This window comes from Rana temporaria, chromosome 6 (genome assembly GCF_905171775.1).
Source record: "Rana temporaria chromosome 6, aRanTem1.1, whole genome shotgun sequence".
NCBI classification, from domain to species: Eukaryota; Metazoa; Chordata; class Amphibia; order Anura; family Ranidae; genus Rana; species Rana temporaria.
This window is the reverse complement of record NC_053494.1, coordinates 6,331,132-6,358,810: the sequence shown is the minus strand read 5'-3', so window position 1 is coordinate 6,358,810 and position 27,679 is coordinate 6,331,132. Positions and strand designations below refer to the sequence as shown.

General features: G+C 46.0%; 2 protein-coding genes across 2 annotated transcripts in view; both read left to right on the top strand.

Moving 5' to 3' along the window:
• LOC120942963 (serine protease 33-like) overlaps nucleotides 1–27,679 on the top strand; it is a 103,889-nt gene that overhangs the window by 9,197 nt on the left and 67,013 nt on the right. The window lies entirely within an intron of this gene.
• LOC120942961 (transmembrane protease serine 9-like) lies at nucleotides 1,412–23,991 on the top strand. The gene is made up of 7 exons (XM_040355959.1): nucleotides 1,412–1,677; nucleotides 5,619–5,773; nucleotides 8,358–8,643; nucleotides 13,933–14,104; nucleotides 16,327–16,598; nucleotides 18,477–18,634; nucleotides 22,904–23,991. The coding sequence occupies exons 1-7, from the start codon at nucleotides 1,443–1,445 to the stop codon at nucleotides 23,189–23,191; spliced, it is 1,566 nt and encodes a 521-aa protein (XP_040211893.1). The 5' UTR covers nucleotides 1,412–1,442; the 3' UTR covers nucleotides 23,192–23,991.

The window sequence follows — 27,679 nt, the reverse complement described above, 5'->3', positions numbered from 1 at the left end:
CTAAGAGTACTTCTTTACTGCCAGTAGATGTGCTCAGCCTTTCAGACTGAATAATGGCTGGCATCATTCAACCCAGCTCCTCTGAGCCTGTTTGATTTGGGATCGGCCTATTAAGTTACCCTGGCGTTGTCTAGGGGTGCAATTGTAGAGACAAACAGCGAGCGAAGGTCCAGACAGTGAATAAAGGTTTTTTTCCAATGCTTTATTTTCCAGGCCAAACACGGCCAACATCAACATCAATTGGGAAGGGCAAAGTTGATGAATAGAGAGAGAGGAAAAACCTTGCAGTATCAGGCCTGGATATTAAATAGAGCAGTCAGTACTGCTCTGCGTAGTACCAATTTGTAACTCGTCGCCACTCCAACTGAGTGGGTAAAGTGCCCCCGGACAGACCCCTTTTTATGAGCCTGGCAGCTGAGATGTCACTTAGGATTCCTGGGAGGAACGGGCCACTCCCACAGACCCGGCTCGGGCCTCTGCCACAGGCCAATTACAATAACTGAGCTAGATGGATAAATGGAGCGAATCCTCCCAGTAGATTTCTGCATCGGTCACCAGATGACAGCAAACATACCTGTCAGCACTCTGGTCACCGGATCCCCAATTGGTTTGTCCAGGCTCTGTTGGACGACCTGCCTCTGGGTCCTCCTCAAACCGACTCCCCAATCGTATGGCACCCAACCTGGGATCCTTTCAATAGAACCGGGAACCCAGACAGTCACTGGGGTCCCCTTGTACCTCCGGATGAGGTCCCAAGTAGTCTGCAATTATGGCCAGGTGGGCCACGCTGGCGGGGTCCATGGATGCGCGCACCCTGAAGGTGGATGCCGTACCTGGAACGGGGACCCCGCGAAGATTTTAGAACACATGACACCTGTCACAGATATACTCCTCTCCAGCACTCGCTGTGAGGGAAAAACTCCTCTGATTGGCTGCTGGAGAAACTTACTCTGCCAGAACCCCTCTGGCGCCAACTGCTGGCCAGGGATGACATTGCATCCCTGGACCACAGACTGACCCAGTGGACATTTCTGGAATGACAGAAGTCCCACAATTTGAACAAATAGTGAATGGGAGCAAGGTAACTCTCCCATTGCCCACTAACTTTAGCGTAGTGCCCATACTGAAAGTAAGGGGGCGCTTCACATGCAATGGTGTATTATTCAATACAGAGCTGCCTTAATTGGTCTCCTTTATAGCCACTTCTGAGATTTCAATAGAGATTACAGTGACTTAGCATCACAGTAAACTCTGATGATCCGTTCATGGGCTTATGTACATACAATCATAGAAAACAAATTATAAGTTGTATTTCATTCATTAGATTCTGAAGGTCATTGATAGTAATGATGCCTTCAGCAGATGGATCCAAATGTATATGTTATATTCTGTTTTCTTTCTGCAGTCCTATCCGGATATCAAATTATAAAGTATATTTGGGCATGTACCAGCTGGATGTAACCAGCTCTCATACAGTTGTTGCCAATGTAAGGAATATCATCGTCAATAATAATTTTACAAGTGATGGAGATCCCGGGGACATCGCCCTGATACAGCTGGCCACACCTGTCACCTATACTCAGTACATCATGCCAATCTGTCTGCCATCTTCCACCACCACCTTCCCCTGTGGTACGGAGTGCTGGGTGACTGGATGGGGTACAAGATATTCTGGAGGTGAGTCCATGAAATGATAATAAAAATAAATAGTGCAGCGCTATACAGTCGTGAGTGGTACACTTAACAGAAATACCACAAGATGATGGATGATAACCAATATATAGTGTTACAATAAGTGGTAATAACAGACAACTAAATATAATAATGTGAAAGTCCATGAGTGAGTGAGTGAGAAATGTATATAGCGCTACACATGCGAACTGAATCGCCACTGCACCCCAAGATACGACGGCGTAAGGAGACTTACGTCGGTCGGATCAAGCAGAAATTCAGGCGTTTCTGGATTCCTGAATACAGCGCATAGATACGACGGCGCATACTACAACTTACGCGGCGTATCAACAGATACGTCGGCGTAAGTTGTCTGTGAATCCGGGCCACTGAGTGCAGGAATAACCAGTTGACTGTAGAAATCAGGGATTTTTCATACAGTAAAAAGGTGAGGTAAAAATAATTTATTAAAAAGGTTTGTTAATACACTCACAATGTTGCAGATCAAATAGGCCTTAAAGTCTGGTGTGACGGCCGATACACAAAACACAGACACCCGCCCTACTGGGGAATCGTATGGAGCTCGAGGTGACGTCAGTACGCCGCTCCGACCTACGTCCGTTTCGTAATAACTTACTTCGTCCAGGTGCCCCTTTGAATTTGTTGCCATGCTCTGTGAGCGTGCCCGCGGGTCATGCCATTGTCTTACAGAGCGGCAGAACGGGGAGATGTAAACAAGGCATTTCACTGTTCTGTCTAGTGACAGGACAGTGATCTACTTCTCAGGCCGCATACACACGGTCGGTCAAAACCGATGAAACCGGACTGGAGGTCCTTTTCATCGGTCCAAACCGATTGTGTGTGGGCCCCATCGGTCAGTTATCCTTCGGTCCAAAAATGTAGAACTTGCTTTAAAATTGAACCGATGGACGCCTAACCGATAGGTCAAAACCGATGGTTAGTATGCAAAAGCATCGGTTAAAGGTCCACGCATGCTCGGAGTCGAGTCGATGCATGCTTGGAAGCATTGAACTTCGTTTTTTTCAGCACGTCGTTGTGTTTTACGTCACCGCGTTCTGAACTGAACGCTTCTTTAACCGATGGTGTGTAGGCACATCAGACCATCAGTCAGCTTCATCGGTGAACCGATGAAACGGTCCTTCAGTCCGTTCTCATCGGATGGACTGATTGTGTGTACATGGCTTCACTGTCATCAAGAGCAGTGATCACTGTCATGTCACTTGTAGCCCAGCCCCCCCCCCCACACAGTTAGAATCACTCCCTAGGACACACTTAACCCCTTCATCACCCCCTAGTGTTTAACCCCTTCCCTGCCAGTGTTATTTACACAGTGATCATCACATTTTTATAGCACTGATCGCTGAAAAATGACAATGGTCCCAAAATAGCGTCAAAAGTTTCCGATGTGTCCGTCATAATGTCACAGTCGCGATAAAAATCGCAGATCGCCGCCATTACTAATAAAAAAAATGATAAAAAATGCCATAAATCTATCCCCTATTTTGTAGACGCTATGACTTTTGAGCAAACCAATCGATAAACGCTTATTGCGATTTTATTTACCAAAAATATGTAGAAGAATACGATTCGGCCTAAACTGAGAAAGACATTTTTTGCATATATATTTTTGGGGGATATTTATTATAGCAACAATTTCAAAATATATATATATTTTTTTTAAATTGTCGCTATTTTTATGTTTATAGCGCAAACAATTAAAACCACAGAGGTTATCAAATATCACCAAAAGGAAAGCTTTTTGTGGGAAAAAAAGTATGTAAATTTTGCTTAGGTGCAACGTTGCACGACCGCGCAATTGTCAGTTAAAGCGACGCAATGCCATATCTCAAAAAATGGCCCAGTCATTGGGCAATTCTTCCAGGGCTGAAGTGGTTAAAAAACAAATATGTCATAGTTACCTGCTCTGTGGAATGGTTTTGCACAGAGCAGCCCCGAGCCTGTTCCCCCGGTTGTGCTCTTGGCTCCCCACCCCGCTGAGTTCCCCAATAGCAAGTTGCTTGCCATAGGGGCACTCTTGTGTTCTTACTCGCAAGCCGAATAGGAGCTTACAATCTAAAGGATTGTATGAAGTCATGCAGTATTTTAATAGTGAAAACATGGGTCAATTTTTATGCCTGGCAATAGCTGGTATATTTATTTACAGTAGTAAATAACACATTGTTAAGGAGCGGGCAGCCGCCGGCGTCTTAAAAAAAAATTAAGAAAAAAAATTGTATTTGGAGGCCCTTCAGGTCTGGTGTGAATTTTGAGGGTAACCCCCATGCTGAAATCTAGCCTGGCAGGTCAGGAAAGGGGGGGGGGAAGCGCCCTCCTTCCTGAACCATACCAGTCCACATGTCCTCAATTTGAGGGGGTGCTTTGGTGCTTTTCCCCCTCTTAAGCACCTTGTCCCCATGTTAATGGGGATGAGGGCCTCTTCCCCACAACCCTGGCCAGCATTTGTGGGAGTCTGCAGGGGGGTTTATCTGAATCTGGAAGTCCTCTTTAACAAGGGGGGGGGCCAGATGTGAATGTAGCAGAGAGTAGTACCCTTACTCATTCACCAAAAAAAATAAGTTCCCGACCTGGAAAAGGAAATAAATATTTCCCGGCGTGCATTGCTCCCACTGACGTCGCTAGGACGTCAGTGGTTTCGGTGTGAGCGTAACTTGCGGCGCACAGGTTTCTGAATCGGCGTACGCAAACGACGTAAAAAAAAACGTTGTAACAACACTGCGTCGGGCCCGCGTACGTTCGTGAATTGGCGTATCTCGCTGATTTACATATTTCTCAGCGTAAATCAGCGAGAACGCCCCCCACGGCCATTTTTAAATTGCAGGTAAGATCCGATGGTGTAACACAGTTACACCTGTCGGATCTTAGGCATATCTATGCGTAACTGATTCTATGAATCAGTCGCATAAATACGACGGGCCTAAGTCAGAGATACGACGGCGTATCTCTTTGTGAATCTGGCCCACTGTGTATGCTTTCTTGCAGTACTGGATGGCTCCAAGTCAAATCCTCTGTGGATTTCCTGCACTGCTGAAGAACACTGGAGATGGGCAGGGCTGGACTGGGACAAAATGTTGGCCCTGGACTTCATCCAGACTAGCCCACTATGACAGGTCTCTCCCACAGCGGCCGGACAACTCCCGCACCCCCCCGGCCACCCAAGCACCCTCTCCCTCTTCACTAGCCACTCTTTATTAGAGTAGAACGGCTGGTACTGGTACTCTTATAGGCAGGACCAGTGGGGAAGCTAGACATTATTTCACCTGGGGCAAAGAATCAGTTTGGTGCCCCCCCTTATGGGACAAGATTAGGCAGAAGTGAGAAACTCCCAGGCCGCTGTCACTGAAGCCGGCCCACTGAGCCATCGGCCCACCGGGAAACTCCCTGTAGTCCCAATGGCCAGTCCATCCCTGGAGATGGGTCCCCTAGTTATAGCTGGAGTTGGAACCCAGAAAGACTTCTTCTAAGCTGCAGCTAATCAGCTCAAAGAGCCTAAGCCCTCAGGCTTGGTATGCTCCCATAGGAACAAGGACGCTGCTGTTCCAGTCCCCAGTGCATTTATACACACCTCACCTACTGGTCATTTATACTGCCAGGGATTGCCTCTTCCATCCGCTCAATTCTGGAACCTTCCAGAAATCTGTGGAAAAGCAGTCAAACCTGCAGCTAGCAGGACCCAGAACAGCCAAAAGCAATCAAACCTCTTTCCACTGGCTACAGAGGAGCCGAATGAAATGTATCTAAACTCTTAGTAATCTAGTTTGGAGGGTGCTAAAGTATGTTAAGGGAACACATGGCATTTTTAGTGCATTCCTGCAATGCACATGTGTGTGAAAGGATCATAAAGGTGATCCATTTATATATCTGTATATTATCTCATAATCATCTTCTTCTCTATGTTTCATCACCAGGGAGCCTAGTTAGGAATGGGATCCTCCAGGAGGTTATGGTTCCTTTAATTGACCGCAATACATGTCAAACATATTACAATGTGGGAAGTTCCTACCGCATCCAGTATGATCAGATCTGTGCCGGCTACAAGGATGGGGGAAAGGACTCCTGCCAGGTGAGTGACCCCAAGAACATTCCAGCATGGCTCACCTTTAGGTCTGGATCTCTTCACAGGAAGAAGAATCAATGCATCCCCATAGGTTATTTATCCGTAGGTTAAAAAAAAGCCAACTTGCTTTAAAATTAACCGATGGATTCCTAACCGATGGGAAAAAAACGATCGTTAGTAGGCACGTCCATCGGTTAAAAATACACGCATGCTCAGAATCAAGTCGACACATGCTTGGAAGCATTGAACTTCGTTTTTTTCAGCACAACATTGTGTTTTACGTCACCGCGTTCTGACACGATCGTTTTTTTAACTGATGGTGTGTGGGCACGACGGACCATCAGTCAGCTTCATCGGTTACCTAGGACAACGGTCCTTCAGACTGTTGTCCACTGGTTAACCTATCGTGTGTACGAGGCCTTAGCGATACCTGCCAGCAACTGTTTTGTTTACACTTCAGTCGTCAGCAAACGTACAAAGCATTGAAGCCGGGGGGCGGGGCCGAGTGATACTGTACAGTGAGCGGCTATGGCCGCCGGCTGTATCACGGGAGCGTGCCCGCAAGCACTCAACACCATGTGAGCTCTCATTAAGGTGTTGAGTCCTTGCGGGGTGAGAGACGAGACAGCTGCCGAGGGACCCCAGAAGACCAGGTTCGGGGCCACTCTGTGCAAAACAAGCTGCACAGTGGAGGTAAGTATAACATGTTTTGTTATTTAACCACTTCAGCCCCGGACCATATTGCTGGTCAATGACCGGGCCACTTTTTGCGAATTCGGCACTGCGTCGCTTTAACTGACAATTGCGCGGTCGTGCGACGCGGCTCCCAAACAAAATTGACGTCCTTTTTTTCCCACAAATAGAGCTTTCTTTTGGTGGTATTTGATCAGCTCTGCGGTTTTTATTTTTTGCGCAGAAAAAAAAAAATTAGAGCGACAATTTTGAAAAAAAAAAGAATATTTTTTACTTTTTGCTATAATAAATATCCCCAAAAATATATAAAAAAACTATTTTTTCCCTCAGTTTAGGCCGATGCGTATTCTTCTACATATTTTTCGTAAAAGAAGCGATTATTGATTGGTTTGCGCAAAAGTTATAGCGTCTACCGTCTACAAAATAGGGGATCGTTTTATGGCATTTTTATTAAAATAATTTTTTTTTACTAGTAATGGTGGCGACCTGCGATTTTTATGGTGGACACATCGGACACTTTTGACACATTTTTGGGACCATTGTTATTTTTACAGCGATCAGTGCGATAAAAATGCAATGATTACTGTGAAAATGCCACTGGCAGTGAAGGGGTTAACCACTAGGTGGCGCTGAAGGGGTTATGTGTGCCCTAGGGAGTGATTCTTACTGTTAGGGGGCGTGGCTACATGTGACACGTCACTGATCGCTGTTCCCGATCGCAGGGAACAGACAATCAGTGACAGTGTCACTAGGCAGAACGGGGAGAGGCATGTTTACACTTGCCTCTCCCCGTTCTGCAGCTCTGTGACCCGATCGCGGGACACCGGCGGACATCGCGTCTGCGGGTCCCGCGGGCGCGGTCACGGAGCTCACTACAGGGAGTGCGCGCCAGCATGGCGAGAATTTCAAAGTGACGTATATATACACATCACTTTACCCAGCCGCGCCATTCTGCCGACGTATATCTGCAGGAGTCATTAGGGAACCGGTCAAGCAAGTTTTCCAAATCAAAATTGACTTGGTTGCTAATTCTTAAAGGGCCAGATTCACAAAAGGGATACGAAGGCGTATCTGCTGATACGCTGTCGTATCTCTGTTTCTATCTATGCGGCTGATTCATAGAATCAGTTACGCATAGATATCCATAAGATCCGACAGGTGTAATTGTTTTACACTGTCGGATCTTAGGATGCAGTACCGCGGCCGCCGCTGGGGGGAGTTCGCGTCGTAAACCAGCGTCGGGTATGCAAATTAGGAGTTACGGCGATCCACAAAGCTTTTTCCCGTCGTTACGTCGCCGCGAGTGTAAGTTTGCCGTCATGCAAAGATAGGGCACCTTTTACAAAGTGGAAAATTACTCCACTATGTAAAAGTATACCCGTCTTTCCCGCGTCGCTTTTGAATTTTTTTTACATTTTTTTCTTTTTCCCGGCGCAAGTCTTTTTTTCACGTCACGATTCACAAAACGTCGGCGCGTCGTAATTTCGCGCAAAGCACGTCGGGAAATTTGCGTCGGGAGCAATGCGCAGTACGTCCTGCGCGGGAGCGCGCCTAATTTAAATGGTACCCGCCCCATTTGAATTGGCCCCGCCTTGCGTCGGACGGATTTACGGTACACCGCCGCAAATTTCCAGGTAAGTGCTTTGTGGATCGGGCACTTAGACAGAAAATTTGCGGCGGTGTAACGTAAATCGGTTACGTTACGCTGCGCCCGGGCTACGTGAATCTGGCCCATAGTTCTTGTGCCGTCCCTATTCTATTTCTATTTACTGAGTGTTCAACTAGTTTGCATGATTACACATTCATGGAAAAGCCAAATGGTAAGAGTGAAACATGTTGTTGAATTATACTGAACAGATAGACATTGGTGCAACTGATGATTATCTATGTCTTACAGGGGGACTCGGGAGGACCTCTGGTGTGTAAGGTCCAGGGCGTATGGTACCAGGTTGGAGTTGTGAGCTGGGGAATAGGATGTGCAGAACTGAACTACCCCGGGGTGTACACACTGGTGACAAGCTACCAAACCTGGATCAGCACCTACCTGAACGTTGCATTCAATTATGTGTCAAATATCCCGACACCAACAAGGACATGTGGAGGAAACTACATCAACTCAGGCTCCGTAGGAAGCACTTTCTATCCAAACAACAGCGTTCCATTATCAACAATGCCATCTAACGGTAACGTCATATTATCATCACAAACAACTGGATGATGCATCCTCATAACTCATCTAGACAATGGGGTTACCCGTTGCCCCCCCCCCCCCCTTGCCTTTCACATAATCAATGGATGATTCTGGTCCAAACTACTCTTTCTGCTGACACTAAGGCCTTGTACAGACGAGGCCTTAGTGTCCGCCGGACCGTTTCCATCGGATATGTCCGCTGGCGGATTTTGATCTGATGGCTGTACACACTATCAGATCAAAATCTCCGCGGAAAACATCCGCGGTGACGTGGCCGCGCCGTCGCCGCGACGTGCGCGACCCTGGAAGGTAAATACTTCCACGCATGCGTCGAATCACTTCGACGCATGCGAGAAATGGGGATCGGGCGGACTTATCCGGTGAGTCTGTACAGACGACCGGATAAGTCCGAGGGACTGGATTCCAGCGGATAGATTTCTTAGCATGCTAAGAAATTTTTATCCGCTGGAAATCCGTCGGTTGGATTTTTATCCGCTGGGAAATGTCCGCTCGGGCCTACACACGACCGGATCTGTCCGCTGGAACTGATCCGCGGATAAATCCCAGCGGACAGATCCGGTCGTGTGTACGGGGCCTTATATAATAGAAGACTTCCATATCAGTTGACCTACAAAATGGGGTTGATTTACTAAAATAGCAGATGACATTCACTTTTGCAAAGAATACCCAATTACGTGAAAGGATAAAAGAGGAAGTAAACCCTCTAAAGCATTTATTTAAAAAAAAAACTGCAAGAGAAAGGCATAATGAGCTAGTATGTTTAGAGGTTGCATGTTTTGAGTTACAGAGGAGGTCTGGGGCTAGAATTATTGCTCTCGCTCTAACGATCGTGGCGATACCTCGTGCGCCCCCCCCCCCCAAATCCGGCGTCTTATAGGGCAACGTATATATACGTTAATCTGCCCAGCCGTTCCATTTTGCCGACATATATCGGGGTGACATGTCCTTAAGCAGATAAGTAGAAAGCTATCCAGCTTTGTGAACTGAGCCTTATACATAATGGGGTAGATTCAGTAAGATATGCGCATTTTTTACGCAGGCACAGGGCACCGTTTTTGCCCTGCTGCGCCCCCGCAAATTTTCTGCGCTACCTGCGATTCACGGAGCAGTAGCTCCGTAAATTGCGTGGGCGCTCCGGCAAAATGCCCGGCGTAAGCGCGCGCAATTTAAATGATCCCGCAGGGGGCCGGAATCATTTCAATTAGGCGCGTTCCCGCGCCGATCGTAGAGCACATGCTCAGTCGGGAAACTTTCCCGACGTGCATTGCGGCAAATGACGTCGCGTCATTTGCTTTAAAGTGAACGTGAATGGCGTCCAGCGCCATTCACGAATCACTTACGCAAACTACGTAAAGTTCAAATTTCGCCACGCGGGACCGACGGGTATACGTAACATTGGCTGCGCCTGCTAATAGCAGGGGCAGCCTTACGCGAAAACCGCCGTACGCAAACGACTTAAACTGCGTACGCAGGGCCCGCGTAATGTTGTGAATCGGCGTTAGTATGCAATTTGCATACTATACACTGAGCACAACGGGAACGCCACCTAGCGGCCATCGCAAGAATGCAGCCTAAGATATGCGGGAATAAGAGCCTTATGCCACGCATATCTTAGGCTGCAGTCGGCGTAACGAGGTTCCTGAATCAGGAGCATTCGTTACGCCGGCGCAAGTAAGCAATTGCGCTGCGTAACTATGGTTACGCAGGCGCAATTGCTCTCTGAATCCGGGCCACTGTTACATAATGTTTCTGAAAACCTTTCCTTACATTAATAGGATTATTTCCATAGATTAGATAACGTTCATAGAGATTCAAAAAAGAAGATTCTTTTGATTATTTCCTCTAGTTGGTAGATATTTTTTAAACAATTTTATATAAATGGTTGAGGATAATCAACTTCAGTGATGCTAACCTCTGACTGGACCTTCTCTTCCCCCCTGGAGTTTCCTTCCAGCAATATCTTATTATATTTCTTTTTCAATATTTGTATTGAAATTTACAGAAGGAAACACAAAGTATAACATGTATTGTAATATGGGATACAAATATAGCCAAAAATGATTTATGAAATTCTGTAGGAAATGCCTCCAGACCACCCTTCCACCCCAAATGGGCTTAAACTGTGGATGAGTGGGGGCAAGGTTATCAAATATTCGAATCATTACTCTAAATAATAATTGGGTTATATGATAGATAATAGAAAGAGGTATAAAATCTTCAGGCCAATCACATGATGAGTGAGAAATTTTTGGGAAAAAGTTCATGAAATATATGGGAAAGTGTCGGGAGTAGAGAGGAATCCAGGTTTAGATATTTCACTGCTATCTCTGACCCCAGATTCAACAAATAGTATAAAGAAGGATATGTTTCATCATATGACAACGGCCGCTAGAACAATCCTAGCTCGTAATTGGAGGGAAAATACAAGTCCAAACGTAGCAGATTAGATATGTGAACTGAGCGAAATACAATACATGGAAAAACAGATAAGAGAATAAGGATATATAAATAGTCAAGCGTCAGAATTATGGGAAAAAATGGGATGAATATAGGCTATCGGAAGGAATGAAAGAATATGTATATAGGGTATAGTAGGAGAAAAAAATATATATTTTATATACTGTATATATATATATATATATATATATATATATATATATATATATATACATACATACATACATAAGTACTGTATGTACGGTAGATGGTGTTGTGTGTGTGTTTTTTTTTAATGAGGGGATGAATGGGAGTGGGAGAGAATGTGAGGATATAAATGTAAGGTAAAAGGTATTGGGTTTTAAGAATAAAGGGCCAGATTCATGTAGAACTGCGGCGGCGTAACGTATCGTAGATACGTTACACCGCCGCAAGTTTTCATCGCAAGTGCCTGATTCACAAAGCACTTGCAATGAAAACCTACGCTGGCGGCCTCCGGCGTAAGCCCGCGTAATTTAAAGGGGCGTGTGCCATTTAAATTAGGCGCGCTCCCGCGCCGGACCTGTTGCGCATGCTCCGTTTCGTAATTCCCGTCGTGCTTTGCGCGAAGTGACGTCATTTTTTCGAACGGCGACGTGCGTAGCGCAATTCCGTATTCCCGGACGTCTTACGCAAACGACGTGAATTTTTAAATTTCGACGCGGGAACGATGGCCATACTTTATACAGCACATACGTGTGCTGTGTAAAGTTAGGGCACCCAAAACGACGACTAACTTTGCGACGGGAAACTAGACTAGCAGCGACGTAGCGAACACGAAAAACCGTCGTGGATCGCCGTAACTCCTAATTTGCATACCCGACGCTGGTTTACGACGCGAACTCCCCCCAGCGGCGGCCGCGGTATTGCATCTTAAGATCCCACAGAGTAAAACAATTACACCTGTCGGATCTTAGGGCTATCTATGCGTAACTGGTTCTATGAATCAGCCGCATAGATACTCTGAGAGATACTCCGTCGTATCTCGGCTGTGAATCTGGCCCAAAGTAACCAATCGAAGTTTAGCAAGATTCCGTATATTGAAAAAAGGGAATGATGCAAATTTTAAAGGAATCATGTATAAATGTAAAATTTCTTGTATTTGGTAAAGAGAAATTGAAAACAAATATAGCCAAAAGACTCATGTCTAAATATTTATAACTCTAAGGAAAGAAGAAATCACAATACATAAATAGAATTGACCTAAGATATATAAAGGTGTGGGCCCAAATTATGGTCCAAAAATGATTTATGAAATTTTGTAGGGCATGCCTCCAGACCACCCTTCCACCCCAAATGGGCTCAAACTGTGGATGGGTGGGGGCAAGGTTATCAAATATTCGAATCATTACTCTAAATAATAATTGGGTTATATGATAGATAATAGAAAGAGGTATAAAATCTTCAGGCCAATGACCGCGCCACAATGTATTTACGAAAGTACAAAATTACGACTCCTTTAGACGAAAATTATTATCTAACAAAATTATGAATTTCGAATCAAGGAAAATAAATTAGACAGAATTACGAATCATTCAGTATCAATGAAAATAAAACTGTTACGAAAATACGAACGGGTCCGAATAGGGAAACTTGCGTCTTACGAAATACGAACGGGTCCGAATAGGGAAACTTGCGTCTTACGAAATACGAACGGGTCTGAATAGGAAAATTTGCCTCTTACGAAATTATGAATCTTTATGAATCTACTGAACGAGATGAAACAAAAAAAAAAAATTTTTGTTGTGCACATGTCTACAATAATCTGGTTATATGATAGATAATAGAAAGAGGTATAAAATTCTCCTTACAAATTGTTGACTATATATAATGATATAGAAAGAAATATATATATATTTTTTCAACTTACACTTTTTGGGTATCTTCAGGCCAACCACATGATGTGTAGGGTCCTCTTTCTCTTCAGGTCTTCTCCTGGTGGTGGGCAGTTTTTAAAGGGGTGTTCCACTCATTTTTTATGTTTATTAAAAGTCAGCAGCTACAAAAAATGTAGCTGCTGGCTTTTAATAAACATTTAATAAACATACACTTACCCGTCCAACGCCGCGCCGCACGGAGCTCCGCTCCTCTCCCCCCGTCTCCGCCGGCGTCTCCATCCTAACTGTGGGCACCCGGCCGTGACAGCTTTCGGCTTCACGGCCGGGCACTCACTGCGCTACCGCGAGCGGCGCTGCGCCATCTGATTGGACAGGCGATCGCCTGGGACCTGTCACGTGTCCCAGGCGATCGCCTACAAGAGGGGCTGCCAAAAGGCGATTAGACTATTCGCCTTTGCAGCCCCTCGGCGGAAGGAGGAAGTGGGACAGGAAGTCCCACTCCTCCTGAAGCCCCCACTCCCCCCAAAAAAATGACATGCCAAATGTGGCATGTAAGGGGGCGAGGAGTGGATTAAGCGGAAGTTCCACTTTTGGGTGGAACTCCGCTTTAATTATGTAGACATGACAAAATCAGCACCCCTCGCTGCATTTTTCCCTTGTGAATGAAGTGCTGTGGTGATGCCCTCCATGCACAAGCGTATCTCGGTCTTCTAGTAAGAATGAGGTTGGGTGTCAATTAAATCAGAAGACTGAACACATCCTTTGACAAAAAAGCAATTACTGAGGGGGACAACACGAGAGAAGAGGTGTGTATTGCAGGCTGAGATCCATTTTGTATTGTAAACACTGCCTGGGGGGGGACATTAATTGAAATAAAATACAAGTTAGTTGGGTTTGGTGTTGAATATATGTGGCTGAAATTTGTGTCATCAACATTTTTTTTTCAGTGTGCGGTTCCCCCTCCGTGTCCGATCGGATAGTTGGTGGTACAAGTTCCACAAATGGGCAGTGGCCCTGGCAGGTCGCTCTTATAGATAATGAATTAGAAGGAGAATATTTATGTGGGGGCTCCCTGATCTCCCCGGAGTGGGTTATGACGGCAGCACATTGCATCCACAAGTGAGTATAACATGTGACCTTTATATACCAATTCTTCCATCAGACACCAATCATTCTGCTTTTGGAAAAATGTTTCTAAAAAAACAGTCATGGACATATTTATTGAAACAGTGTTCATCTTTTATAAAATGTCCACTTTAAAAGTGCCAAGCGTGCCTCATTGATCATTAGTGATTGGTTTATATCACCAAAGATCCCAATAATGAGTGCCAATATTGGACTCTTCATTCAGCTATTGAGTTTATATGCTTATTCACTGTGAATAGATAAATGCAAGGGAAGAGTAGCCGATACAATACCCGAAACTCATAGTCTACCATTTGGATATAAAAAGAAAAAAGAAAAAAAAAAAATATATATATATATATATATATATATATATATATATATATATATATATATATTTATAAAAAAAAGGGGGGTTGCCACCCAGGGCCCTGGGGACTAGGGTTGTCCAGATACCGATACCAGTATCGGTATCGGGACCGATACCGAGTATTTGCGGGAGTACTCGTACTCGTGCAAATACCCCCGATACCTAAATAGAATACTTCCCCCCCGCCGCTGCTGCCGCCGCATCGAAAGCCGCCGCATCGCACCGCACCGCCGCATGGGTTAAACGCCGTGCGGGAACATCACAGCTATTCAAATGAATGCTGTGATCTTCTCCATGCGGTGGCGGCAAAGGTATGGGGGACATGGCTGGACTCGGGACATGGCTGGACTCGGGACATGGCTGGACTCGGGACATGGCTGGACTCGGGACATGGCTGCATATGTGAGGGACATGGCTAGAGGGACATGGCTGCATATGTGAGGGACATGGCTAGAGGGACATGGCTGCATATGTGAGGGACATGGCTAGAGGGACATGGCTGCATATGTGAGGGACATGGCTAGAGGGACATGGCTGCATATGTGAGGGACATGGCTGCATATGTGAGGGACATGGCTGGGGGGGACATGGCTGCATATGTGGGGGACATGGCTGCATTTGGGGACACATTTAAAAAAAGTATCGGTATTCGGTATCGGCGACTACTTGAAAAAAAGTATCGGTACTTGTACTCAGTCCTAAAAAAGTGGTATCGGGACAACCCTACTGGGGACCTCTGCGCCCTTTAATAAAAAAATAAATAAAATAAATATATATAAAATAAAAAATAAAATAAAGAAATAAAAAAAATATATATATTTTTTTTTTAATAAAAAAAAGGGGAGGGGGGTTGTCACCCGGGGCCCTGGGGACCTCTGGGCCCTTTAATAAAAAATAAATATATATATATATTTTTTTATAAAAAAAAAAAAAAAAAAAGGGGGGTTGCCGCATTCAGAGCCCTGGGGACCCATGGACCCCTTACAAAATAATAATAATAAAACAAAAAAAAAAGGGGGGTTGCCATCCGGGCCCCTTACAGGTGTACTGCCTGTACCCCCCTGATGGCGGCCCTGCACTCAGGTAAAGGAAGCTATTTAGGGGGGGAAAAAAATTCCTTTACAACTCCTTTAAGTCCTCATGTGAGTCTAAAATATACAAAATATGTAAAAAATTTATTAAAATAAAGGGAAAGGAAACATTTATTTTCAAAGTGCAATTCTATCAAAAAGTAATAGCCTATTAAAGGATATAAAAGGCAGTTTTGCTACAATACTCACCTTAAATCCATAGCTGTTCCCAAAATAAATTTTCCACTAGACTAGATTGGGGATAATGACGGCCATCATCATTCAACCCAACTCCTCTGAGCCTATGCTGTCTTGAACTTGCCTCCAGCCTGTGACTGGACAGTGATGGAGAAGCAGCACAGTGATAAGCTCATCTCTCTGTCACTCTGCTCTCTTCCTATAGCAACATGCTCCATAATTGGTTGGCTCCTTCTACTGTATATCCTTTCCCAAGGCTGAGCTTTGCTGTAGAAAGACTGTAAGAGGCTGATACTAATTCAGGTGTTTACACCACTTGCATTAAAAAAATTTTTTTTTTGCATGTAATGATATATCAATACAGAGCTGCATTATTTTGTATCTTTTTATCTGCCTCTTTTAATATTTTATTTTTGAACTTGTTTGGCCTGTGTACATACAGGCCATTCATAAAGAGCAAATGAAGTTGTATTTCATTCATTAGATTCTGAAATTCATTGATAGTAATGATATTGCATTGCCTTCTATAGCAGATGGGTCCTCATTTATACATGTTATGTTCTGTTTTCTTTCTGCAGACCTATCCGGGTATCGAATTATAAAGTATATTTGGGCCTGTACCGGCTGGATGCGGCCAGCTCTCATACAGTTATTGCCGATGTAAGATCTATCATTGTCAATAGTAATTATATAGACACTACAAGCCCTGGAGACATTGCCCTGATACAGCTGGCCACACCCGTCAACTATACTCAGTACATCATGCCAATCTGTCTGCCATCTTCCACCACCACCTTCCCCTGTGGTACGGAGTGCTGGGTGACCGGCTGGGGTGCAAGATATTCTGGAGGTGAGTCCATGAAATGATAAGCAAAAGTGATTTCACTCATTTTCAATACAATTGTAGCACCCTTTAGCAGGGCCGCCATCAGGGGGGTACAGGCAGTACACCTGTAAGGGGCCCGGATGGCAACCCCCTCCCCCTTATATATTTTTTTTCGAGGTTCGGAGGTCCCCAGGGGCCCGGAGATCCCCAGGGCCCCGGATGACAATCCCCCTTTTTTTTATAAAAAATATGTTTTTTTGTATATATATATTTTTTATTTATTTTATTTTTATATATATATATATTATTATTATTATTATTATTAAAGGGCCCAGAGCTTTAAATGGCAACCCCCCTTTTTAAAAAAAAAAATATATACATTTTTATATATATATTTTATTTCTTTTTTTCTTTTTATTAAAGGGCCCAGAGGTCCCCAGGGCCCGGATGCTACCCCCCTTTTTTTAATATATATTTTTCTTTATTCTTTTTTTTGTAAAGGGCCCCCCCACTTCTCAGTTCGCGGACGCGGAAGCCCCCCCCGCTTCTCAAATTTCAGGCGGCAGCACCCCCCCCCCCCCCCGGGTTCTCTGCTCCTGGGGGCCCATGCCTGAAGCTGTGTAAGGGGCCCCATAATTCATGATTATTCATGATTCATGCCCTCTAGTAGTGTGCTAGAGAGGATAGGTAAATTTAAGCCAGCCTGGCTGGTAGCTAGGCCTGTTTGTTTTTATTCTTGGCTGGGAGTGGCTCAGTGTAGTGCTGGGTGACTCACAGGTGGCATCACTAGGACCTCCTACTTCCATCTAGAATCTTCTAGTGTTTTCTACAAAGAAAGGCTGGAGGGGAGGTGGAGCCACCTGGGGTATTCTAGGGAGCTCTGACAAATCCCCAGCTTGGATTGGCAGGGCGCAGGCTTCCTTAAATACCCAGGGTCAGCCCAAAGTTGGGGAGAGCTGGGCTGACCCTGTTAGGTGGAAGTGCTGGAGTGAGAGAGTATGGAGGCTGTCGAGGCCCTTTAATGGAGCTCCCCAGTCTGGGGGGGGGGGTGACCTTGGGCCTGGGCTCGGATGCAGTTGGGACCACCTTGAGTGAGGAGTGATAGGCTTCAAGCAGTTTTGTGCAGGAGGAAGCTGGAAGAGTATGTGTAGGGTGTGTACCAGGGGTCAAGTCCTGGGGAAAAAAGTGTGGGAACTCCCACCCAAGATCCACTCCCCCACCAAAAAAATTGGCTGCTGGGAAAGATCACCCAAACCTTGACTTCACTGCTGCCACCTGCAGCACTGGGGCTGGAGGAATACCCCAGTACAACAGAATAAGCCCGCAGCACAGCCAAGCTGAGACAGAAAATACCAATTTAATGTGGTAAACGCACTTACAATAAAGAGATGACAACCAGGCACTTCATATCATATAAACAACTCATATTCCAGAATCCAAGATGCCCGTGGGATCGCGTAAGGGTATTGGTATGTGTTCCGTCTATGCCCTACAAGTTTCGCCAACGATGACATCATCAGGAGCACGGGACACACGCTGCCACTCTTCCCTTTTGTATAGTATAACACAAGAAGAAAGACATCCTAATTAGAGCAGAGCACACAGGGCTCAACGTTTTATTTTTGCCTAGGGACAAGGTGGCCAATGATTTTATTTTTGTTAAAACCTAGTACACACTAGTAGTTTTTGTTTTCATTTAACTCAGCAGGGCTGAAAGAAAAAAAATGGCATTGCTCTACTTCTGCAAAAAAGATGCACTTTTTTTTTGTGTGTTACGAGAAACCGAGCAATTTTGAGTGCAATCCTACAAAGCACATGTGAATGGAACATAACAGTGATCAGTCTATGTACGGCCTTGCCAAGAATGGACATTAATCATCTTCTTGTCTGTTTTATCACCAGGAAGTGCGGTGTCCTATGGGATCCTCCAGGAGGTCATGGTTCCTCTAATAGACCGCTATACATGTCAAAAAATGTATAACAATGGAGGAGGTGACATCACCGTCCAGTATGATCAGATCTGTGCCGGCTACAAGGAAGGGGGGAAAGACTCCTGCCAGGTGAGTGACACCAAGAGCGTTCCAGAATGGATCTCATGAGTTAAAGTCATGGGCGTCCGCTGAAATTTTTTCAGAGGGGGGCGCTTCGGCAGCGGTGATACACAGTCGCATTTAACCCTTTCTTAAAATGCTAACGGGGGTTAAAAGCGTCCCGCTAGCGGCCGAATAGCGCAGCTAAAACAATGGTAAAGCGCCGCTTTTTAGTGGCGCTTTACCGATAACGCGGTCAGCTGGCAGTGTGAAATAGCTCTTGAGATAATTCAGCTTCACTCCATGCCCATATAAATATAGCCTAGAGAATGTACAGACCCCCCTTCAGCACAGACCCCTCCATTCAGCACAGATGGACCCCCCTTCTGCACAGACCCCCCCATTCTGCACATACCCCTACATTCAGCACAGATGGACCCCCCCTTCAGCACAGACCCCCCCCCCATTGCACACAGGCCCCTCCATTCAGCACAGACCTCCCTTCAGCACAGACGGACCCCCCTCCCCCATCCCATTCAGTACCTCAGATCAGCCATCAGCGCAGCACAGGCACAGCAGGTTCCCTCCCCCTGTGTACACATAAACACTGAAGGGGGAGGCGGCTTCACTCTGCTCGCTGTGCCTGTGTGACATACGGGCCGAGACCACTCAGACAGCCCGCGGCCGCTAGACTCTTCAACACCTTCTCGATTTTCCAGGGGGGGGGGTCAATTGCCCCCCTTGCCCTATGGAGCGGATGCCCATGGTTAAAGTGATACTAAAGTCTATTTTTAAGAACAAATAAAACAGAGGTTATTCTTGCCTTGTCTGTTACCTGATAACACCAAGGAGGAAGCCATCACATTTATCAGAGGTAGTAATGCCAATGCTAAATAATTCACTTTACAGCTGGAGGTTAATTTGGCCAAACACTTATTTATTCAGCCAAACACCTATTCATTCGGGCATTTGTACAAATTTCTCCATAGGCTGCACACAGTGCGGAAGTCCCCCACATAGTGTTTTCCCTAATGGTCGATTGTTCTTAGCCTATAAATTCTCATGGTCAAGTGTTCTTAAAGTGGCTGTAATTCTCCTCCTTCCGGGTTCCTCCCTGGAGCTCCTAGCCCCCCTTCCTGTCGAGTGCCCCCACAGCAAGCAGCTTGCTATGGAGGCACCCAAGCCGAGTCACAGCTCCCTCTGTCTATTCAGACATAGAGCTGCTGCCTGGCCCTGCCCCCTTCTCTCTCTTGATTGGCTGACTGACTTTGATTGACAGCAGCGGGAGCCAATGGCACCACTTCTGTGTCTCAGCCAATCATAAGGGAAAGTCTCGGTGGCTGAGACATTCGTGGACATCGCTTGACAGAGATGGGGCTCAGGTAAGTATGAGGGGGTGCTGGGGCACCTGCTGCACACAGAAGGCTGTTTATCTTAGGCACTCTTTAAAGTAGATGTAAACCCTCCACACACCCAGGGTAGTAAACAACCTCAGATGATACACAGGGATGACCTAAATCTCCCTACATAAGTTGTATATGTATATCTGCTGTCTTCACATTTATATACTGTTTTGAAAGTTGAGATTGTGTTAGGAGATTTTTTCTTCCTGGTTAAAGGGGTGTTCCAGCCTTTTTTTAAGTTTATTAAAAGTCAGCAGCTACAAAAAGTGTAGCTGCTGGCTTTTAATAAACATACACTTACCTGCTCCACGGCTCCAGCGACACGCCGGCCGGGGCTCCGCTCCTCTCCCCCCCTCCCCAGCCGGCGTCTTCATTCCTAGTGTGGGCACCCAGCAGTGACAGCTTTTGGCTTCAAGGCCGGGCACCCACTGCGCATGCGTGAGCGGCACTGCGCGAGCGGCGCGGCGCCGTCCGATTGGACAGGCGCTCGCCTACAGGGAGGGGCTGCAATAAGGCGATTAAGCTAATCGCCTTACCAGCCCCTCGGCGGAAGGAGGAAGTGGGACAGGAAGTCCCCTTCTCCTGAAGCCCCCACTCCCCCCCCCCCAAAAAATGACATGCCAAATGTGGCATGTAAGGGGGCGAGGAGTGGGTTAAGTGGAAGTTCCATTTTTAGGTGGAACTCCGCTTTAACACAGAGTGGGATGTCTGGGCATACAGCCAAGATAGCTCAAATTGCTGATTGGAGGAAAGGCACACACCCCCTCTCATCAAAGGCAGAGACTCTCAGAGGTGTTTTGTAATAGGACCTGCTCTCTGATAATTTATTTTAGTAACCTCCCCAGGTTCAGCAAGACCCAGTAGGCACACCTCCACCATCAGTGGTATCTGGATGGTGGTAACAGCGGAGACAACCGTAGCTACCTCCCTCCAAAAATTGTTTATTTGAGGACAGGACCAGAATATATGAATAAAATCTGCCGACGGAGCAACACACTTCCAGCACAAACTGTGTATTACACCCTATGCATGATCTTAAATTGTATTAGTCTGTCTCTTGCCGAAAGAAATTGTGTGAAGGAAAATTCCCATGCATCCTCCCGGTCCTCCATATCCAAGCCTGGGAAGCCTTTCACCCACTTGGCCTTAAGAGTTTCAAGTCCTGTGTGTATATTAGGTGACGTTACTTTGTATATGTTGGACAGATGTTTGGTTACAGATCTGTCCCTGAGTAAGTCTTCTAGAGGCAAAGTATAAAAAGCAACTTGAGAATTTTCAAATTGAGCACTAAAAGCATGCCGAAGCTGCAGGAATCCAAACAAATATGAGTTAGGCGATTCATATTTCTGTTTCAATCCATCAAAGGTCTGCAACCGACCCCGGCACAGATCTGGTCTATGGGCCAGATTCAGAAAGAATGGCTTAAGTTTAGGCGGGCGTAGCGCATCTCATATACGCTACGCCGCTGTAACTTAGAGAGGCGAGTACCGTATTCACAAAGACCTTGCGCCCTAAGTTACGGCAGCATAGCGTAAATGGGCCGGCGTAAGCCCGCGTAATTCAAAGTAGGCTGGTAGGGGACGTGTTGTATGGAAATGAATCGTGACCCCACGTAAATAACCCGCCTAACCAACGGCGCATGCGCGCGCATGCTCAGTATCACGTCGAATTTTCTCCCTAAGTTACGCCAGCTCAATGCTTAGTCGACGTGAACGTAACCTACGCCCATCCCCATTCACGTACGACTTACGCAAACGACGTGAAATACGACGCTGTTCCGACGTTTCCGACGTCCATCCCTTAACATGACTTACCTCTGCTTTATGAGGGGTAAAGTTACACCGGACCGACGCCTTACGTAAACGGCGTAGCTAAATCCGACGGGCGGAAGTACATTTCTGAATCGGCGTATCTACCTCATTTGCATATTCGACGTGGAAATATACGGAAGCGCCCCTAGCGGCCAGCGTAAATATGCACCCAAGATACGAAAGTGTAGGAGACTTACGTCAGTCGTATCTTGGCCCGAATTCAAGCGCAACTGATTCTAAGAATCAGTCGCATAGATACGACGGTGCTCATTCGGACATACGACGGCGTATCTGGAGATACGCCGTCGTATGTCCTTTCTGAATCCGGGCCTATATATTTAATACCCCTAATAGCCCAGATATTAGGATCTGGAATTGACATTAACTCTGAGGCCCCGTACACACCATAGAATCCATCCGCAGATAAATCCCAGCGAATGGGTTTCTGCGGATAGATCCTATGGTGTGTACACGCCAGCGGATCTTTTTCCGCGGATAAATCTCCCCTGGGATGGATTTCCAGCAGATGAATATTTGCTGACATGCTCAACAAATCCATCTGCTGAAGTCCATCCCAACGGATGGATCCGCTGGTCTGTACAGACTCACCGAATCCATCCGTCTGAAGGGATCCCCCGCATGCGTCGCAATGATTCAACGCATGCGTGGAATTCCTTATATGACAGCGTCGCGCACGTCGCCGCGTCATAATCGCGGCGACGGCGCGACACGTCATCGCCAGAGGATTTCGGCGCGGATTTCAATGCGATGGTGAGTACACTCCATCGCATTAAAATCTGCTGAAATCCTCGAGAGGATTTATCCACGGAAACGGTCCGCTGGACCGTATCTGCGGATAAATCCTCCCGTGTGTATGGGGCCTGAGAGTGAAGGGTTAAACCAAAGGGGAATATGTGGTTAGTTGCAATTTCTTAAAGTTTTGGTGCAGTGCCAATTCTGAACCCATTTACTGAGTGCTCAACTAATTTGTGTAATTACACATTCATGGAAAGACTGAAACATTTTAATGATTCATCCTGAACAGATAGACATTGGTGCAACTGATGAATTTTTATGTCTTACAGGGGGACTCAGGAGGACCTCTGGTGTGTAAGGTCCGGGGCGTATGGTACCAGGTTGGAGTTGTGAGTTCAGGAATAGGCTGCGCCTACCCCAACTACCCCGGGGTGTACACACAGGTGACGACCTACCAAGCCTGGATCAGCTCCTATCTCAACGTTCCATTCAATGATGTGTCAAATATCCCGAAACCAACGAGGGTATGTGGAGGAAGTCCTTTACTTACATCCAGCTTCTCACACCATCGCTGGGTGATCCTGGTCCCAACTATTCTTCTGCTGACACTCATATAATAACCATAAAACCGCCATCTCTGCTGACCTAGACAGGCGTGGAGATCGTTCACTTTGCACAGAACACCAAACCGCATGGAAGGAAGAATACAAGAAAGGTGTTTGCACTCACACGTGATTGGATGTGTTAAGGAAATAGGATGGACTAAGTAAAAAAAAAAAATCACTTTACAAAATGAGCATGTCCTACTTCTTTAATAAATCGCCCACACTGTTTTCTATTGCCAACATTTAAAGAAGAATTTAAGTTTTATGAAAATATGGAGGTATTTGTTAAAACTGAGGAGCTCCTTATAGCCTATCCAAAGTCAAGGACAACAATTGAAATGAGCAGTTCTTAGATGTGGTGGCTACATTAGGGTTGGGTGTTAGGACAACAGAACGCCTCTCTCTCTCTCTCTCATCGCGTTCACTGGCCGGGGGGGCAGGGTTGTCAACTTTCAGTAAATTTACAAACAGCTTGTAAAATCCATAATTGTTGCGTCTGTCCATGGACGTCAATTATTGACATGCAGCCTACATGACTGTAATGGAAATTCAAGGACAGATACAAAAAGTACGGATTTTACAAACTGTTTGTAAATTTACTGAAAGTTGGCAAACCTGAGGGGGGGGCCTCTGTAGTCTATTTGACTTGAGATGCAAGTTCAAAACAAGCAGACTGCACAAGAATTTAGGAGATCACTGGATTTTTGCCAGATTGATATGTTTCATTAGGTCTCTCTAAGACCCCGTACACACGAGAGGATATCCGCTGGAAACGGTCCGCCGGACCGTTTCCAGCGGATATATCCTCTGGCGGATTTGGATCTGATGGCTGTACACACCATCAGATCAAAATCCGCGCGAAATACATCTGCGGTGACGTGTCGCACCGTCGCGGCGACGATGACGCGGCGACGTGCGCGACGCTGGAAGGTAAATACTTCCACGCATGCGTCGAATCATTACGACGCATGCGAGGGAGGGGAGCGGACGGACTGATCCGGTGAGTCTGTACAGACGACCGGATCAGTCCGCTGGACTGGATTCCAGCGGATAGATTTTGTAGCATGCTACAAAATTTTTATCCGCTGGGAATCCATTGGCTGGATTTCTATCCGCTGGGAAATGTCCGCTCGGACGTACAGACGACCGGATCTATCTGCTGGAACTGATCCGCGGATCAATCCCAGCGGATAGATCCGGTCGTCTGTACGAGGCCTGAGAGACAATACACAATGGCGATGTACATGTATTGCAGAGGTGGATGACATTTTTTTTCTTGCTTTAAAGGGGTTGTAAAGATACAATTTTTCCCCCTAAATATCTTCCTTTACCTTAGTGCAGTCCTCCTTCACTTACCTCATCCTTCCATTTTGCTTTAAATGTCCTTATTTCTTCTGAGAAATCCTCACTTCCTGTTCTTCTGTCTGTAACTCCACACAGTAATGCCAGGCTTTCTCCCTGGTGTGGAGTGTCGTGCTCGCCCCCTCCCTTGGACTACAGGAGAGTCAGGACGCTCTCTACGTTGCAGATAGAGTCCAACTTCAAACCGCCTTGAATGAACAGGGGAAGATTTTTCATTGACTTGGATTTCACAAGTCAGATGGTTAGGACGAGGATCAGACTTTGATCCAACTTCAATTATATAGAATGGGCTGAAATCGGACCAAAGTAGTGCAGGAACCTTTTTTAAAGTCGGACCGACTTATGTTGGACCAGTTAAAGGGATTGTAAAGGTAAATGTTTTTTCACCTTAATGCATCCTATGCATTAGGGTGAAAAAACATCCGACGGTACCGCCCCGCCCCCCCCCCCCCCCCCGAACCCCCATTTTACTTACCTCACCCCTAGAAAGTCCCGCACGCGTCCATGTGATCTTCTTCGGTTCCCAGCCTGGCTGTTGATTGGCTAGGCTGGACGGATTGATAGCAGCGCAGCCATTGGCTGGCGCTGCTGTCAATCACATCCGATGACGCCGCTCACCGGGGGTGGGGCCGAGTGATACAGTCGGCGGGTTCTTCCCTCTTTTTTTCTTCCAATGTTGACGTGACACTCTCTCCCGCTGTAATGCCGTGTGCGCGGTGCGCAAGACTTATATTGGCAAGGGGCGTGGTCACCGGGTGATGTCATCCGGCGACCCTGCCCCTTATGACGTCACCACCCGGGGCATGATGGGGCAGTGACGTCATAAGAAGAGGGGTCACCCTTTCTTCGGCCGCTAGCAGGGTTAAAAGTGCCCCGCTAGTGGACAAAAAATGTTGCTAAAACTAGCGGTGCTTTACCGCTAACATGGCCTGCTGGCAGTGTGAAAAAGGGGTCTAAGATATGATAACTACTTTGCTTGGGAGAGATCCTGGCACCTGTTGACCTTGTGGTTGGCTAAATCTTAAAGGGGTTGTAAAGGAGAAAGCCTCACATTACGGTGTGGAGTTACAGACAGAAGAACAGGAAGTGAGGATTTCTCAGAAGAAATAAGGACATTTAAAAGCAAAATGGAAGGATGAGGTAAGTGAAGGAGGACTGCACTAAGGGAAAGGAAGATATTTAGGGAAAAAAATTGTACCTTTACAACCCCTTTAATATTAACTTGCTTTATTAATTTCTATGAGCTGCCTAAGATGTTATTATTTTTTCATGTTTATATCTATATTGCTCTGAGTTTCATGTTTACATCTATATTGTTACTGAGTTACTATTTAAATGTATTGTGTCCTTATTTAAGACATTGTCTGTAACTTATTTTTCATTTATAAAATCAATAAAAAAACTTCATAAAAAAAAAAAGATTTAATGGTGACCTCGCACTGACGTTTGGCAGATCACTGGCAATAATCCAGTTCTTATATGACCTGGGTATCCTGCAAACATCTTGAGATGGTCAGAAAGTGTTGACACGTCTAACTTTATCGACAGGTTAAAGTATATCTACAGCCATTTTATTTATTTTTTCCATTTGAATAGAGTGTGAAAAGTGTAAATACCCCTTTCTGTTTTTTATTTTCCAATTGAAAGATTTTCCTTTACTTCTGGCGGATCCTGAAAACTACACCTGCCAAAGCAAATTATAAGGGCTAACTCCTTGATACCCAGTCCCATCCAGAATCACCTAAATGTATCTGGATGCCCATAAGGAATGCAGACAAGAGGATACCATGCAGTGTTGCCAACCTACCAGATTGAAATTTACTGGCACGACACCCGAAATTTACTGGCGCAGCCACGTTTTTACTGGCATTTCACAAAAGTTACTAAATTACATTTTTAGGTGCAAATTTCAGTATTTAGGCTACAAACAAGTACGCTAGGCAAATACCAATGTGATTTAAGGGAGATATTAAGGTAAAAAAACATATTTCTGTTATTTTCGATATAATAAGGGCAAATTATTTAGTCACATCACCCCCTGCCTCCAATCTCCCTCTGCCTCAAATCTCCCCCTGCCCCAAATCACCCCCTTCCTCCTATCTCCCCCTGCCTCCAGTCTCCCCCTGCCTCCAATCTCCCTCTGCCTTCAATCTCCCTCTGCCTCCAATCTCTCCCTGCCTCCAATCTCCCCCAGGCCCCCTTCCTCCAATCACCACTGCCTCCATCGTCCCCTGCCTCCATCCCCCTCTGCGGTTCCACCAACAACCCCTGTCTCCATCCCCCACCTTCTGTGGTGCCGCAACCCCCCCTCTGCGGTGCCACCAACAGCCCCTGCCTCCAATCACTCCCTGCCACTAACACCACGTGCCTCCATTGCCCCCTGCCTCCATTGCCCCCTGCCTCCATCCCCCTCTGCGGTGCCACCGCAGCCACCATCACCACCTGCCTCCAATCTACATGTGCAGTTCCAAGCCGAACTGATCTCGGCTATTTTTACTGGCACATTCCCGCAACCACAGCCATTTACGAACGGGGGAAAAAAGTGCCAGTTTTTACGAACTGTCCGTAAAAATACGGACGGTTGGCAACACTGATACCATGTATGATGTGTGGTGGGCTTACCTGAAGGTTTGAATAATTCTGGACCAGAATTCGTCGGTACTTTGAAGAGGGATATCTCCGCTATGGCAGCAGCTAGCTACCATTACCCAGGTATCCTCGTCTTCAGCCGGAGGTCCGGTATTCGACAATGGTGGTCTCTGCGGCAAGATCACCTTTATCGGCGGTGGGAGAGAGGCCCCCCTCCCGCCGCTCTCCCTTAGGCGATCGGGTCCTCTCTGTGGCTGGGTATGGAGATGAGGAGAAGATGGCCCCCACCTGTCTCCATACCATAGAAGGGCGGAAGCGACGTCAAAACGTCACTTACGTCCATAGCTCTTGAAGGGTCATTTTTTTTTTATTACAATTTTTTTTTATTTTTGACCCCAGATCTCATATTTAAGAGGACCTGTTATGCTTTTTTTCTGTTACAAGCAATAAAAGTGACACATTTTTTTAATGAACAGTGTAAAAAATAAAATAAAAGGTAAAATAATAAAAAAATAAATTAAACACGCCGTGTCCTGCCGAGCTTGCGTG